The following is a 15310-nucleotide window of genomic DNA, read 5'->3' on the forward strand; positions in this document are numbered from 1 at the left end:
ACCGTGGATAAAATGTATTCACTTCAAGGAAAGATTATGTGACAGCTCCAGATTACGCACATTTTACAGTGGACTGCTTCAGTAACTAACGTTACATGGAGCATACGACGGACATCGTGTCCCTCTCACCCTGACAAATATTACTATCCCAATGGCATTACACTGTTGGGGCCTCACTGTTATGTTGCCCACTTTCAATGATCAAATGAAATTCCTCCCAACATTATATTCCACCTGTCCTGGTTTATTCAGAAATACGTCACAATACTGAAGATAGATAGTCTAGAAATGCCGCGTCATCTGGAATTTAAATATTTTCTGATATTGATTACATTGCAAAGTGTTTGACTTTGCAGTGGCTGTGATGATAGCTCAGCTCAGATAGCTGTCATATCTAAGTTTGAACAGGCCAATCATCTAAAGGCTGTCAATAATATCAAACAAGTATACCTTCATCTTTAAACTAGATCCATCAAAGTGGAGTTCAAATTACGTATGGTAACTTGGTACAGTTCACATAGTCAACACCTAAGACATTAAGAATGTCTCCCTCTGTCCCCCTCTCTGTCTTTTGTCTTTCCTTCTTCAGGTACAGCTGCTCCCTCCAGAAGGCGCATCAGAGCCCAACGTGGCCATCAAGGAATCCCTGCCTCTCTCTCCCATTCAACAGGCAACATTTCTTCCCTGGGTGACCAGTCAGACTCCACATACACAAGTGCTGCAACCCATGGTGGGCGCTTGCGCTCTCGTAGCCTTCCTCGAGAGGGTGGACGCCTGATGGACAGTGACGAGGATGATGATGACAATTATGATGATGATGACGAAGACGAGGACTTGTCACCATACGAAGCAGAGGACTTTATTCCACCTGGCCCTAGTCCAAGAATGAAGATGATGATGATGAAGGATGAAGAGGAGAGCACAGATGACCAGGCAGCTCCTGAGCCGCTGCAACTTGGTAGCTTGAAAAGGCTGCAGCGATCTGGGGAGAGAGACAGAGGAGGTGGAGGAGGAGGGAGCCCGGAGCATAGCTGGATGGAGAGGGGCCGTTCTCGCTTGCCTCGCAAGGCTGATATGGGCAGCTGCGAGATCTCATCAAGTTCAGATACTTTCAGCAGCCCTATTCATTCGGTTTCTACAACAGGAGTCCTCGGCAGCCATGTGGACCACAAGGAGGACCACCAGTCATCAAGCGGGAACTGGAGTGGCTCCAGCTCCACCTGCCCCTCTCAGACATCTGAAACCATTCCCCCACCTTCTTCTCCACCACTGACAGGCTCATCCCACTGCGACTCTGAGCTGTCACTCAACACTGTGCCCAATGCCATTGATGAGGGATTCTCCCTGGATCCATCATACCACTCGGACCTCAGACCCCAGGGCCAAGGCCACAGGTCAAGCTCGTTCACATCCTCAGCCACAGACCAGCTGGACGATGCAGGGGTCAGTACGGCCAGTGAGGGGGAGTGGACATACCCTCCAGACCAAGACCAGACTGACCCGGACCCAGATCCTGACCAACCTCAAAATCTTAGCCGAGGCCATGGTTTAGCCCAGGAGTACAGCTCCAAACAAGGTCTACAAACATGTTATAGTGGCAACAAGAGCAGCAACAGTGAAAAAGAGTCTGGCTCCCATTACCCATCTGATACAGAGGGTTTCTATTCCTCTTCTGTGCACTTTGGGGAGTGTAATCAGAATTACAAAGGATACATGTATAACTATGCAGACCCAGGGCCTGACTGTGGCCAATCCAACACTGTGGCAGCACCACCGTCCCATGGAGTTTACCCCCAGCCCTCAGCTGACTTCAAGTCAGGTACAATGACCCTGGGAAGGACCTGTCGTCCGCTGAGGAAACCAAAAGTCAAACCTCCGCCACCTAAACGGACCTCCTCGCTGAAGGACACCTGTAGCGGTGTTGATGTTGGAACGGACACACAGGCAGATCAGGATCAACCAAAGACAGTTAGTGAACAAGAGCTTACCTTGTCTTCCACAGATATGAAGCTGGAACTGGAGCTAGAGCTTGGAGGTGCTCCAGAACCATTACAGACATCCTGTCTAGTGGCAGAGCCTTTGGGATCTTGGGGAAGGGGACTGGGTGAAACTGTGGACATAGTGGAGCCCATGTCCTTTAGCTCTGCAGATACACACTCATTTAAGGATGAAGGTGCTGTGCAATCTGACTATGCAGACCTGTGGCTTCACAACACTGAGCTGAAGTCCAACAATGGTGAATACACATCAATGTCCAACTCAAGCACAGCCACAGGCACTACTGTCATGGAGTGCATCAAGTCACCAGACAGCTCTTCCTCCTCCACAGAAACCCAAACCCAGGCCCTTGCCCAACCTTCAGAGACTAGGGCATCTAGCCCACCTCTCCCACCTGGAGACTTCAAACTTGGGTCACCTGAGAAGCTGGCCGGCCTGGCCTCACCATCAAGTGGCTATTCCAGCCAATCAGAGACTCCAACATCAACCTTGCCCTCATCTTCGGCAGCGTTCTTTCCAGGACCACTGTCTCCCTCAACTGGCAAGAGAAAGCCCAAAGTGCCCGAGAGGAAGTCTTCTCTCTCTTCCCTGCAGCACTTCCCCAGAGATGGAGCTTCCATTTCCTCTGGCTATAAGAGAGACCCAGACTTCCCACCTCCACCATCTCAACTTGATCTTAATGTTCTTCATGGTGGTTATGTCAGACACACGCTATCTCACCGGACACACCACATGCACACGCTCCACCACAACAAACACAGAGTTGCAAATGTTTTAGCCACTGGAACAAAGTTGTTGGCCCCAGAGGCATCAAATACCAACCCACCGCCCAGTTCAAACTCTGCTTTAACAATTCCCAGTTCCAATCTATTGGTAATAACTCCATCTGCTCTTCGTTCAGTGCAGCTCCATTCTATTAGTCAACCTACAGATAGTTCTACCACTGCAGACCAGGAAACAGCAAGCGGAGCAGAGACTGTAACAAGACCCAAATGTCCTCCTAGTGGTTCTACTCTGGCTCCACCGCCTATTAACACGAGGCCTCTCCCTCCGCGCAGGCCACCTCCTAGACCCCCGTGTCATGATCACACCTCCTCCCCTGAACACTCGCAACCACCTCCTCCTGGGCGCCACCCTGATGGGCCTCCATCCTATGAAAGCCTGCTACTCAGACAGGACCGCTATGGACCTGGAACCTTCTGGGCTATGACAGCCTTCAGAACCCGGATGGACCCATCATCAGATCTCTCCGAGGACAGCTCACCCCTGCATCGGCCTGTGCCACGTGCTCCCCACCCTTCGCCTGTGGATCTACACACGCATATTCACTCACACACAGAGTTCAGAGGGCTCACGCACTCAGCTCATGCACACCCTGAGTTTAGGGTTTTGGGGGAACGCTCATTCTCCCAGGATGATGATGATGATGAGGATGAGGAGGAGGAAGAGGAAGAGCAGTTGAAAGAGCCACCAAGGGCTGCATGTTCCAGAGGCGGCATGCGATCGGACCACCCTCCACCCCCAGCATATGAATTTGCTGGGGTATCTCACTCAGACTCAGGGCCCTGGGCTAGTCCAGTCAAAGTGCCTGGTACCACAAAGGAGACATCGCATCCTTACCTAATCAGCGATGCAAGGAAAGGAGGATATGAAGAGCAAGAAGAAGAAGAGGAAGTGACATCAGGTGCTACCAGAAGTGCCCATCAGCAGCAGCCACAGGAGAGCAAAGATGACTCTACTACTCCTGACACTGAGGATTACTTCAGTAAAGGTAAGCTAAATTATTCTGGCAGAATTAGTGCTCTTTTGTGAAGATTACAGAAAACACACATGCTGCATGCCGAGGTTTAAAGGATGGTTATTTCACCATCTGTATACTAAATGATCAGACAACCAGATGACATGTGATAGGGATGTCTTGTGCTACAGATTCCACACCAAGTGATAATTCGCTCTCCCCTCTGATGGATGACACCAAAGTGGATGAAGACATTATTATCACGTCACCCAACAAGACCCGCACGACTGAGGACCTGTTTGCCATGATACACAGGTGCTGTGAATTTTGCATTGGTGGTCAATCTGTTTGACTGTCTGTCTAAAGGCCAAGGCACACTAAACCCATACTAAATTAACTGTATTTGTCATATGTTAGTGGTGATCCAACTATTTCAAAGTCTGCTGTATGTGTTTGTTATTTTGTCTCCCTTTGTATCTATTCATTCACTGTCTAAATCTTAATTACTGTCCTGTGATTTTCTTTTTCAGATCCAAGAGAAAGGTCCTGGGTCGTAAGGATTCGGGAGACTTAAACGCAAAGTCTCGTCTCTGCCCTGCAGCACCAGTAACTCCTGTCACCACCGCCATTATCCCGCCAGCTCCTCCTCTCAACATCCCAGCCCCATTAGCCACTGCTGCCGGGTCACAACGAGCCCCTGTGCCAATCTACCGCAGCGCCAAGAAATCCAGCACGTCCAACGAGGAGTTTAAACTTCTGCTGCTGAAGAAAGGTAGCAGGTCTGATTCCAGTTACCGCATGTCAGCTACAGAGATTCTGAAGAGCCCCATCACCCCTAAAACCCCAGGGGACCCCCTTCAGGAAGGGGCCATTAGACAGGCTGAGGAGCTACCCTCTACACTCCAAGAGCCCCACATTTCTGGCTTGGAACCAATCCAGATACCAGGCCTTTTTCCCAGAGCCAATTCTGAGAGTTTTACTCCCAAAACCCTGCCTATGTCCGCTGCATCCCGACAGGGACGTTCTCGGATCCCCCCTGTAGCCAACAGCAGTCGATATAGTACACGCAGCCGCCTCTACACGGCCCCCATGCAAGCCATTTCCGAAGGGGAGACAGAGAACTCAGATGGGAGCCCCCATGATGACAGATCATCCTAAAACCACCTGAAGAGAGATGTCCTCTATTCTCTGTGTCCTACATTTCAAATGCCCCCCTCTACTTTTCTAATCTTGGATAGGTGTCTCATCAAGGCCAACAGTGTAATTTTTCCAACACACAAAATCTGACTGTTTCTAAAATGCACCCAGTTTTGGATCTACTATTCTAATGAAGGGTGTCAGACAGAGTGCTGTGAGATACTGAATCATAAAGGGATGATTATGAAAACTTTGAGGATATACCTAAATACTGTATTATCAAAAGAATAGCTCCCTCATAGTTAAAAGAGCCAGACTTCAGACCTATTTTGATTGAACTGTCTTTTTAAAAAAAATCTAAAGAAAAAAAAACAGTCCCAAATGTTTGAAATTATGATAAGAAAAGAAATTTTGTGGAGTACGGACAACGTGTGTGTGCATGAACGAGCACATGCAACATCCACTGATATTTCTACTACTTGTGTTTTGAATGGCGTGGGTGCGTGTGTGTTGCTGAGGAACTGCTTTCTTAATAAAATTAAAAATTCTTATGAAATTTAATATTCTTTAAACTTTTGGTGCCCAAAGCATTGGCCAGACTTCCCAGAGTCCATCCTCAATATTCCTGCCAACAAGCAAGGGTTGTTTCCTTGTGGAAGTTACTAACAACACAGCACCAACGTATCTATTATATTTCCATCTGCAGACCTGGCATAGAGAGTATATCACACAGAGCCAATCATATATTTCTTCACATTAATTATATCCAAAAAGATAACATGATGCATGTATTTTTGTAAAACTGCGCCTCAGAACATGATGATAAAGTTTCACCATGTTGCATGACCCTATATGGAAACATCCCCTGGATCCTGGTTTCTGTCGACATTTTTGTGGTTCCTTTGTATTATAAGAATGATTAATCTTTCACTGTGAAAGGTTTTAGTGACATTTGTATTACATTTCCAGTGATCTAAATTGATTTGTCTTGGATTTGAGTGTCTAACAAGAAGGAGCAAGGGCTTGCGCCTAGATGGGGCCCATTTGTCAAGATAGAGGCTAATTTTGGACAATCGCACAGTGGCCTTTCTCTACTAGAGGTGGGTGTAAGCGGGGCATTTATAAGTCCCTGCACATACACATGGACCTGCGCCATGTTCCACCAGAATTCAATCACATACGTACTTAAACCCAACCTTGAAATCTAGTATGTTTAGACTGATGAAAGCTTTTCCAGCTGCTGGCCAGTCTTGCTGTGCTGACTTGAAGTGGAAAAGGTGCATTTCAAAGCAGTTTTAAATTAGATACCATTGAGTGCAGACGGTGAAAATGCTTTAGAGGGTCCTCAATCGGTTTGACTAGAGGTTTAATTTGGAAAGCATTTCCAAGAACCAACCTCGCTTTTGCACTTCATGATTCTTCAAGAATATTCCTTGAAAAAGAAAAAAATATATCTTATAATGAAATTGCATATGTATATTTGTACTGAATATAAAAAGTCATATCTATATAAAACAACAAGCAGAAATTTTATAGGGAATCAACCTGAGTGTAGCATAGAAGAACAGGTCTCACTGATAACATCACACATGACTCTTAACAATGTACACTGTTCTCCTCTCCTTGTTGCCTCTCCTTCATTTGCACTGACCCAGTAGCATTAGACAGGTGAAAGCTCAACCCAGTAGCTGGTGTACGCCGTTTTGTCTTACCCTCCACACTTCATATCACAAAGCTTGAAAGAGAGGAGGCAAGAGGAGGAAAGGACTACACACCACCACGATATAACAGTCAGCAATGCATCCATTGCATGGCTGCAGCCTTTTCTACCCAACACTGGGATCAGAGCATATTCTCATTCTTCCAATAGATGTTACACATGCAGAGCATCTAGAGTGTTACAGACTATCATCAGTGGAAAGTTTGAACTATCACCTGCCTATCACAGCAAACACAACACATATACTTCTTACATTCAGAGACCGTACTTCAGTAGAAACCATTCACTGTATTCTGTGAATACCTCAGCAAGCATATTACTGTTTTATTGTAAATGCTACAGATAGATAGATAGATAGATAGACGACAAAACCACAACTGTTTGATACTCAGCGAATCTGAATTGCAGAACTGACACTGTGTAAGATGGAGAGGGTAAAAAGCTGTGAAATGACTACTAGAATTTTACATCCATCATACCCGTATTGCTGAAGCGCACTTGTTCCTGTTCATTGTTTTATTTGTTGTGTTTTCTATCGCATGCAATAAGTAAAGAAAAAAAAAGAAGAAGAAGAAAAGGACACCACCATATCATTATTTTTATCTGAGGGATGTCTCCATACCACGAGAGAGAGATTTTGTATTTTCCGTTCAAAATGTTCAAGTTCAATAGTGTGTTCTATAGATGTACAAAACTGTCTGGCTAATTCTGTTCTGTATAGTCGTGATCACAAACAGGGGTTTATCTTGTACTGTATATCTACTCACTGGACAATCATACGTAAAAAGAGACTGTAAAGAAAATGATATAGAATCTGTCGGGATGGAGAATCTGAACACTTTTGGTGCTGGGTCCTAGTCTTGCTGGAGCTGCGGAAATTGGGAGTGAGAGAAATATTTTCCAGGAGAAACTGCTGATTGCGTTTTGGACAAGCCACTTTGGATAAATATGTGCAAATTTAAAAAAAAAAAAATGGAGAGAAAAAATATTCATTTATAGACCCAAAAACAAGTTTGATCTGATTGAAGAATCATTGTCTTTACTTTTGACTTATAACAGAATTTTTTGATTCTCACAAAACATTACTAACTTAAAAAAAGGCTGATACGGTATTACATGAAAATGCAATGTGACTGTGAAATGCTATTTAAAAGTTACTTAAAAGTATTTGACTATTTGTTTAGTGTGATTTTTCTGTACTGCACCTGGCATTGATGCTATAGAGGTATTTTAAGACTGTTTCCTTTATTTGTAAAAGCAGTGGATAGATGATTGACGGACACAATTTGATTGGAAAGACAAACTGTGAGGTTGCCATGCAGACTCTCATTAACATTCATCCAGCCGTCTCAAACCTCAGTCCTCAATAGCTTGGGAACAAAACAAGAATCTATGACTTCTATAGTTTCTTGGTCCCAACTTGTTTTTAAATGTCTGCACACAATTTTGGTCTAAAGAGAAGTGTGACAACAACCACTGGATGATTTTTCTCAAAGGTGTACAGAATGGATTAACACTAAACAGACTTTAAAATATGTGACAGAGAACTGAAAAAAATACAGACATTGAAGACACAGTGTAACTATCTATTTAAAAGAGGCTCCATGTTTAAAACTAGGTAGGACTTAACAGATTTGAATCACTTTTGTATTTTTGTATAAACCTGTAAATACGTTTTTAAAGAAAAAATGTTTCAAATTCTTTCTTTTGTAAAATAAATCAATAAAATGATAAAAAGAAAAAAGTTTTTTTTTTCAAAGTTTACATGATTATTTCCAAGCCTTTGTATATTTTGGAGCTGTGCAACACCTTCAGTCTTGTATTTATTTTTTGGGGTGGCGGGGGGGGTTACAACATTGTGAAAATTCCATTATTATTATTCTATATCTAATTCATTTTAACAGCTCATCAGGCTGCTTAGTAACTGTGCATAGAAAAAAAAGCCAATAAATGTGATTGCATTGAAATGGAAGGCCTTTTGTGTGACGCTTCATTTCCTCCCCATCAGAACAAAGTGCACTGAGAGAATCTCTCCACTGGATGGCAGTGTTTTAATGTTTTTAAATTTCAGACTATTTCTCCTTGAACTGAAGCTGCTGGTCAAATTCTGTCTCCAAAGGATTGAACAGAATCCAACTCAGGTTCATTCTGGTTGAACTGATAAATATTGTCAACAGAAAAATGGGGTTATTTCATAATTATGATTTTTAAACAAGACAGTAGGCTTGAGTTGAGACAGACTGAATGAGGGGCTGAGACTGGACTTCAAACTTATGTATCTTACTTTATTTAACTCTATGCATTAAATGGCATTGGTCTTATATCAAGTAGGGGTGTGGAAAAATTGTCAAAAGCATTGTATCGCAATATTTTGTATGGTAAAACACCAACAAAGTTATCACTTTTTTATTATAGAAATATTTAATATTGCTAATGCAAATGGAACTTTCGATAGCCTACTATAAATATAAAGTTAATTAAATTTACAGTTCAGTACATACATTTTTTCCGTAATAAAAATGATTGAGGTGAGATCAACAGACTAAAAAACATTATTTTATTTAATATAACAGATGTTGACAAAGTTATTATTATTATATAATTATTATTGTAAGTTATATTAATAATTTGAGGTTGAAAAAAGGTAATAAATCACAATATGTTATCGCAATAGTCAGCATATTGCAAAATGTTTAAAATCATAATAATAACAATTATCATGACTTACGTATCATGATTAAATTGTATTCTAGGGCCTCTAGTGATTCCCACCCCTATTATCAGCTGTTTGGAAAACATTTAAATGTCAATTCTTTTTAATGTCAATCAGAAACCATACATGAACTGCAACTGACTTGCACTGCGCCAAGACTTGTGACCTGATTTAAACTGGCCCTGAGGGACATGACACCTGACTTGGACTTGTTTTGACACGACTTGAGACTTGGACTTAAAAAGAGTAGTTTGACAAACAAAAATCTTAATTCAAGTACAAGCTTCTCAACTGCATTTTCCAGTCTTCCTTTGCTCACAGCAGTTTCACACTAATGTGATGACAAGAGCTATCTTGTCAACCAAGCAACACCACCCATGCACTTCAGTAAGTGGACGATAATTTATGATAAACATAACTGTATTTTTTTCCAAGAAATAATGAAGTTAAAAACACTTTTGCTTGCCTGTAAATATCATACCCAGTAGGTGTTTTTCCAGGGCTGTCAGCCGTAACCATGTTGGCAGCTGTCTCCAAGCAAGTCATGAGCAGACTACCAGCAACTAACCAAGGGACCTATGAAAGAGGGAAGAGTCTTTAAGTCAGTTACAGTGTTTGAATTTTGCATTGGTGCCAGACTTTGGTGACACTTCTTTTGAAGTTAACTGGGCAGGCATGGCAAGACCCACTATAAGGTATATCTGAGCTGGTTCACCTTTGACTTAAAAATGTAGCCACAAAACAGAAAACACACATTATGTGATGCTGACTGACGTTCATAATCTTAATGTGCTTATTTGTTTTCTTGTTATAAGGGTTAGGGTAAGTCTCCAAACAGATCATAGCTCAGTTTAGCTACTGCATCTCAAGGCCCTGTCAGGTACAAAATAGGCTACATGTATCAATAACTAGCCAAACTCCAAACTATTGATATATTTGATATTAAATAATATTCAGGAGGGCTAACGTTACGTATTGTTTTCTATTATTGTCAGGAGGTGGCGCCACTCGCCAAACTATTATAAATCTGGACTGTCATCACTTACAGGCCTGTAGCTGTCATTTTGTTCGTTTATTAACTGAGTTAGCATTTACGTTTTGTTTAGCAAGCGTTAGCCAGCAATAACTGTTGAGACACCCTACATTAATTTGGACCGGAAACGTAAGAAAGCAATAACCTTTAATGGTGAGTTTAATTGTAACTAACTAACTAACTAACTAATGCCCATGTTTAATGGGTTTGTTGTGTATAAGTTGGACTTACTCTGGTTGGAGGTGGGGACAAGGACCGATGTCTTTGAAACTGCGCCAATCTCCTTTTATTTGCGTGAACATACTGCTAGCCGTTAGCATTAGCATCTCTAATTGGCTAAAACTCAGGTGTCCCTCCAAAACAAGCTCGACTGTTACATCATCTAATGACAGAGGTTCCTATTGACACAATACGCTGATTGACATAGTTAATATTATAATATTAAAATATCGAATTTACGAGATACTGTCATCAAGAGTGTACAACACCAGCAGTAGTGGAAAATAAGTACATTTACTCGAGTACAGTAAGTACAGTTTGGGGTAGGGCTGCACAATATGTGGAAAATACATGAGGTATTGGATAGTGTGAAATATCACGATATCATATTACTCGCGATAATCAATAAATCAACATTAAAGGTTACTCAGTTCTGCCTTTCTGTTGCTGTCAGTATACTGCTAAAACATAACAACCTGCTTGTTGAATTAAAAAAATGTATAGAAAAAATATTTCCAGCATTGAGCAAGTTAACTGAACATTAAAGGCAAAAAAGACTAATAAAAGTTGTTTTTTTTTAAAAAAAAATGATCGCCATTTTAAGCGCAGTTTTGTACTGACTGACACGCTCTCTCAGTTAACTAATTCCACAGTGCAATAAAGCATTCTTTGGCTTTTTTTTTTTTGTGCAAGTTGAAGTAACGATAAGAAAAAGATATATTGTGCTGCCCTAACTTGGGTGTACCACTATATTTGTGAGGCAGATCTTGTAGTTTTTGCTCCCCTATGCATTTGGTATCTTTCAATACAATACAAAATGTGCAACATTAAAGTAATGAACACATTAATACATAAATATAGTAACACCAAGCTTATGACTGCAAAATTGGCTATTCAGCATGAGTACTTTAAGTTTTGGTACTTTCAATAACCTGTATTTTGATGCTTATAGTTTTGTAGTTTTACTTAAGAGTCACTGTACACAATATTTAGAGCATGAATATAGCAGCAAAAAATGATTTACTATATAAAGCTATAGTGGAGTGATTGCATCCTGAGCAGAGAATGAAGTCACACTCTCCTTATGTGTGTTGTAATCCTATATTTTTTAAATTTAACCCTCATCAATCTCATTTAAAAGCAAAAAGTTGAGTTTAAGTAGACTGTCTATTGAACTATTACAAGTTATACTAAATAAATAGGCTGGACCAGAGTCTTATGGCTGACCAGCAGGTTTCCTGAGAGCTACACATACTATTTAGTTAACATTGTTTATCACATAAATAATTGTAAGCATGTGGTGGGTCATAAGAGCTTTTAATGGGGAGAACTATGCTGTGATTGTAGCTGACTTTTCAGCCAGGAAATGAGCCATATATGCCATTAATATATACATATGACATAAACCCATTCTTAAAGAGCCCAAAACATCAGTCATAATTAGCCTGTTTATTCTGAGTGCTGCTGGTGAGCTATTTGAACTGGCTGATCTTTGGAACAATGATCCCTATTGGACTGTCACTTTCCTTAAGTAAGACGTCCATGATCCTTTGACCCCCACAACCCCCATACCCTCAAGACACACACACACACACACAGAGCCCGCCAAAATTATAAGGACATGAACCTTTGCGAGTGCTCTTGAACGATTTTTTACTTTTGCATATATGTATTAATTTCCTTAACTACTCGTCTCTCCTTATACCCTAATTATGTCATCACTGTGGGAATCCCCTTGACTGACTCGGCCAGTAGTTCACAATCTGGTGGCTGGGACCCTCTGAGGAGTCACAAGAAAAAAAACTGAGGGACTCTTGAGATGATTAACAAGACAGGGGAGCAGAAAAATGCTTTTAAGCTACATGACTTTGTTCTAAACTTTGCCTTTTTTCCTCATGAATTACTGGATTTTTTTACTCAGGCATCTAAAAATAAAACCAGTAATAAAAACCTCTCTGAGATCATAACTCATAAACAGATGCAACTACTGATGATGGATAGAAATTCCTTTGTTTCAAGGGGTCAAAAGTCACTGGACACGGCTATTAAAAAAACTGGTGGCTACCATGGTGGCCTTGTGCTGTGGTCTCAAACACTATGGTTATGTAAACAAATGTTTAATTGTGTGAATGCATATCAAACATATTTAACAAACATTTTTTTGTTGAACATACAGTAAAAAGTTGTATACATACACATGAAAGGCTGCAGAGCGATTAGATGACAAGGCATAAAAAATATACATAGTTGGTTATTGTGCAGTCCGTCTATGTCGTAGTAGCCTAATGAACACAACATGCTAATGATGTAAAACATCTTCTACAAAAACAACCCCTACTAAAACCTGAGTTTCACATTAAAGCAAGACGGTTTCAAGTACAACTTGTTACCACTACAGGAGAGCAACAGTGTGAAATGCAGCTACAACACACACATGATTTGGTTTGAAAATGGTTCTGAAATGTTCAGAAAATGAGTATTTCTGCCATCCAACAACAGATAAATACTTTGAGATGTGTGAATAATTACTCAGACACAGCATCGTCCTGTAGGTAGTTATTTGATGGTGCACACAAAAACTATTTCAGGCAGAAAAACATTTGATTACACTTACGCTTGATACAGGTTGATACACTTTGTTACAGTACAAAATGATATCAAAAGACAACCTTTTGGCTTAACTTTATACAAAACAGTTTCCGATCATGTGCTCTCTCAGGAGCACTCTGTACAGCACTCAGCTAGACAGTCTTCATTTAAACATCAACGTATTCCAGTCATTTTAATGTGTATATCTCGTGTGTGTGTGTGTGTGTGTGTGTGTGTGTGTGTGTGTGTGTGTGTGTGAGGAGGGGGGGGGGGGTGACTGTCACAAAACAGACAAATTAAACAAAACTCTTCCGTAACTGATCTTCAAAGTTCCATCATTTAAGTGGTGCCGACTCTGTAACATTAATATATGACCTTTGCCCAAAAAATACTGAAGTGTTTGAGGACAAAAATCATTTGTGTAATGACTGACTTCAGGAAACAAGACAACTTCTCCAGCTTTTTGGAATGACACCATTCAGCACTTCTCATTCACGTAACTGCGGCACTCCTGTTTAGTACCTGTTAGTAATAATGCTTGTATGTACTTCATACATTCACCGGCTTGCATAAACTAAGTCTGACAGCCTGGAACAGACGCAGTCATTCAGAAACTTTATTGCATTGTTAGAAATGATGCAGTGAGGAGTTCACTGCCAGTACCTGAACTAACTTTCCCAATCTTGAATGGAGAGCGTCCATCCTGAAAATCTGAAAAGAATACTTTAATAGCTGGATATCACAAAAGATAAAGCTGCAAAGCCTACAGCATATAACTGAATGTTTGATAAATGATGGTCTCCAGTTGTTCATAAAAAGGCAAAAAGACACAAACATGAACACAAATCATGCCTATGCTCAGATATCTGATGCTAATTACACTTTTTCAAATGATGGATTCATGTACTGTGCATCTGTTTTGATGTGAAAGTAAACTGGCGTCTGTAAATTAAAAATTAAATGTGTTCAGATCAGGGCCGTAGCCAGGATTTCAAAAATACTGAGGTCAATGGTCCCCTGGTGCACAACACACCACCCTCAAAATTTGACGAGAAATCAATAAAAAGATCTGAAATGTTTTTAATTTGTTTTATTATACTGGTTGTAATTTTTATTTCCCGGCATGACGACATGTCTAAATGCTGTTTCAAAACCTTACAAGAATAAAAATCTATTTGTTGGATAAAAAGTAGTAAAATTTAAACAGCTTGATCCCAAAAATACTGAAATCATGTGTGAGTTTGTTTTCTTTAACTCCCTGCAAGTTGCTGAAACCCCCAGTTCACAAAAAATAAATAAATACAGAGGATTTGACCTCAGTGTCCTCAATGGTAGCTACGACCCTGGTTCAGGTGGATTTACACTGCACTACATCCCTGTAGAATAATATAAAGAGAGTGCCTTTGTCCTCTATTGTTTGGTCTGTTTCAGCTTCTCGATGTGATGACAGAGTTTGAGCGCCGGGCCCAGCTTCAGTCCCATGTACTTCATAATGACATCACTGCGCAGCAGCATCAGAGCCTTGCCATCAATCTCCTGCAGAGAGAAGAGCACGCTGTCAGCGGAAGGCCACATTACAAACACTTCCTCTCAGAACAATTTGATCAGAATGACAATGACTTGATTAAGGCGCTGAATGGTGGAAATTCCAGTTTGATATTCTCCTGAGTGCAGAGACTGAAAGCTCAGGGAGAGTTATTTAAGAAAGTGACCACAGGATACAGAGCAGAGAGTGAAAACCAATGTAGACTGTTGACCTTTAAAAGATATACTGTGCAGGAGTTTCCTAAAAAACAGCATATAGACTGATACAGACGTAATCCCTCTCAGTAATAACTTAGGATTTACGACCCACTGGAAGTGTGTCTGTATTCCTTTGCAGAGACTCTGCCCTTTGCAGAAAAATGGGTGTGTACCCCCACAGCACTCAGGTGAGGTCGGGGCTTTATAAAAAGGTAGCAACCAGGTGCCAGACCGGAGGCAATATGTGTCCTTGAGACACAGCGCAGAAAAAATTGTCACTTTTGCTGGCAAGCATGTTTTCAAATGATGACCGACCATCCTGCATAGTTAACTTTTAAACAGGAGAAGGAACTCATACCTTTTCAGGGTGGCATATTCGGTCTGATTTAAGGATGACACATATCGAGATTTGCACTGATG

At 41.1% G+C, this 15310-nt stretch overlaps 2 protein-coding genes across 5 annotated transcripts in view; one reads left to right on the forward strand and one right to left on the reverse strand.

The window, feature by feature from the left end:
• The window catches only part of nhsb (Nance-Horan syndrome b (congenital cataracts and dental anomalies)), a 69533-nt gene extending 63324 nt beyond the window's left edge, over window positions 1-6209 (forward strand). For 2 of the 3 annotated variants that reach the window (XM_049560215.1, XM_049560233.1), the window contains 3 exons: window positions 590-3769; window positions 3910-4051; window positions 4267-6209. In XM_049560215.1, coding sequence (XP_049416172.1) covers window positions 590-3769; window positions 3910-4051; window positions 4267-4894 — 3950 coding nt within the window. In that variant the 3' untranslated portion in view covers window positions 4895-6209. The remainder of the gene's footprint in view (window positions 1-589; window positions 3770-3909; window positions 4052-4266) is intronic. The other variant, XM_049560224.1, reaches the window with a different exon arrangement.
• Window positions 6210-13424: 7215 nt separating this feature from the next.
• scml2 (Scm polycomb group protein like 2) overlaps window positions 13425-15310 on the reverse strand; it is a 40604-nt gene continuing 38718 nt past the window's right edge. For both annotated transcript variants that reach the window (XM_049604989.1, XM_049604996.1), the window contains exon 14: window positions 13425-14683. In XM_049604989.1, the coding sequence (XP_049460946.1) occupies window positions 14558-14683 (126 nt within the window). In that variant the 3' untranslated portion in view covers window positions 13425-14557. The remainder of the gene's footprint in view (window positions 14684-15310) is intronic.

Source organism: Epinephelus fuscoguttatus, linkage group LG2 (assembly GCF_011397635.1).
Source record: "Epinephelus fuscoguttatus linkage group LG2, E.fuscoguttatus.final_Chr_v1".
NCBI lineage: Eukaryota > Metazoa > Chordata > Actinopteri > Perciformes > Serranidae > Epinephelus > Epinephelus fuscoguttatus.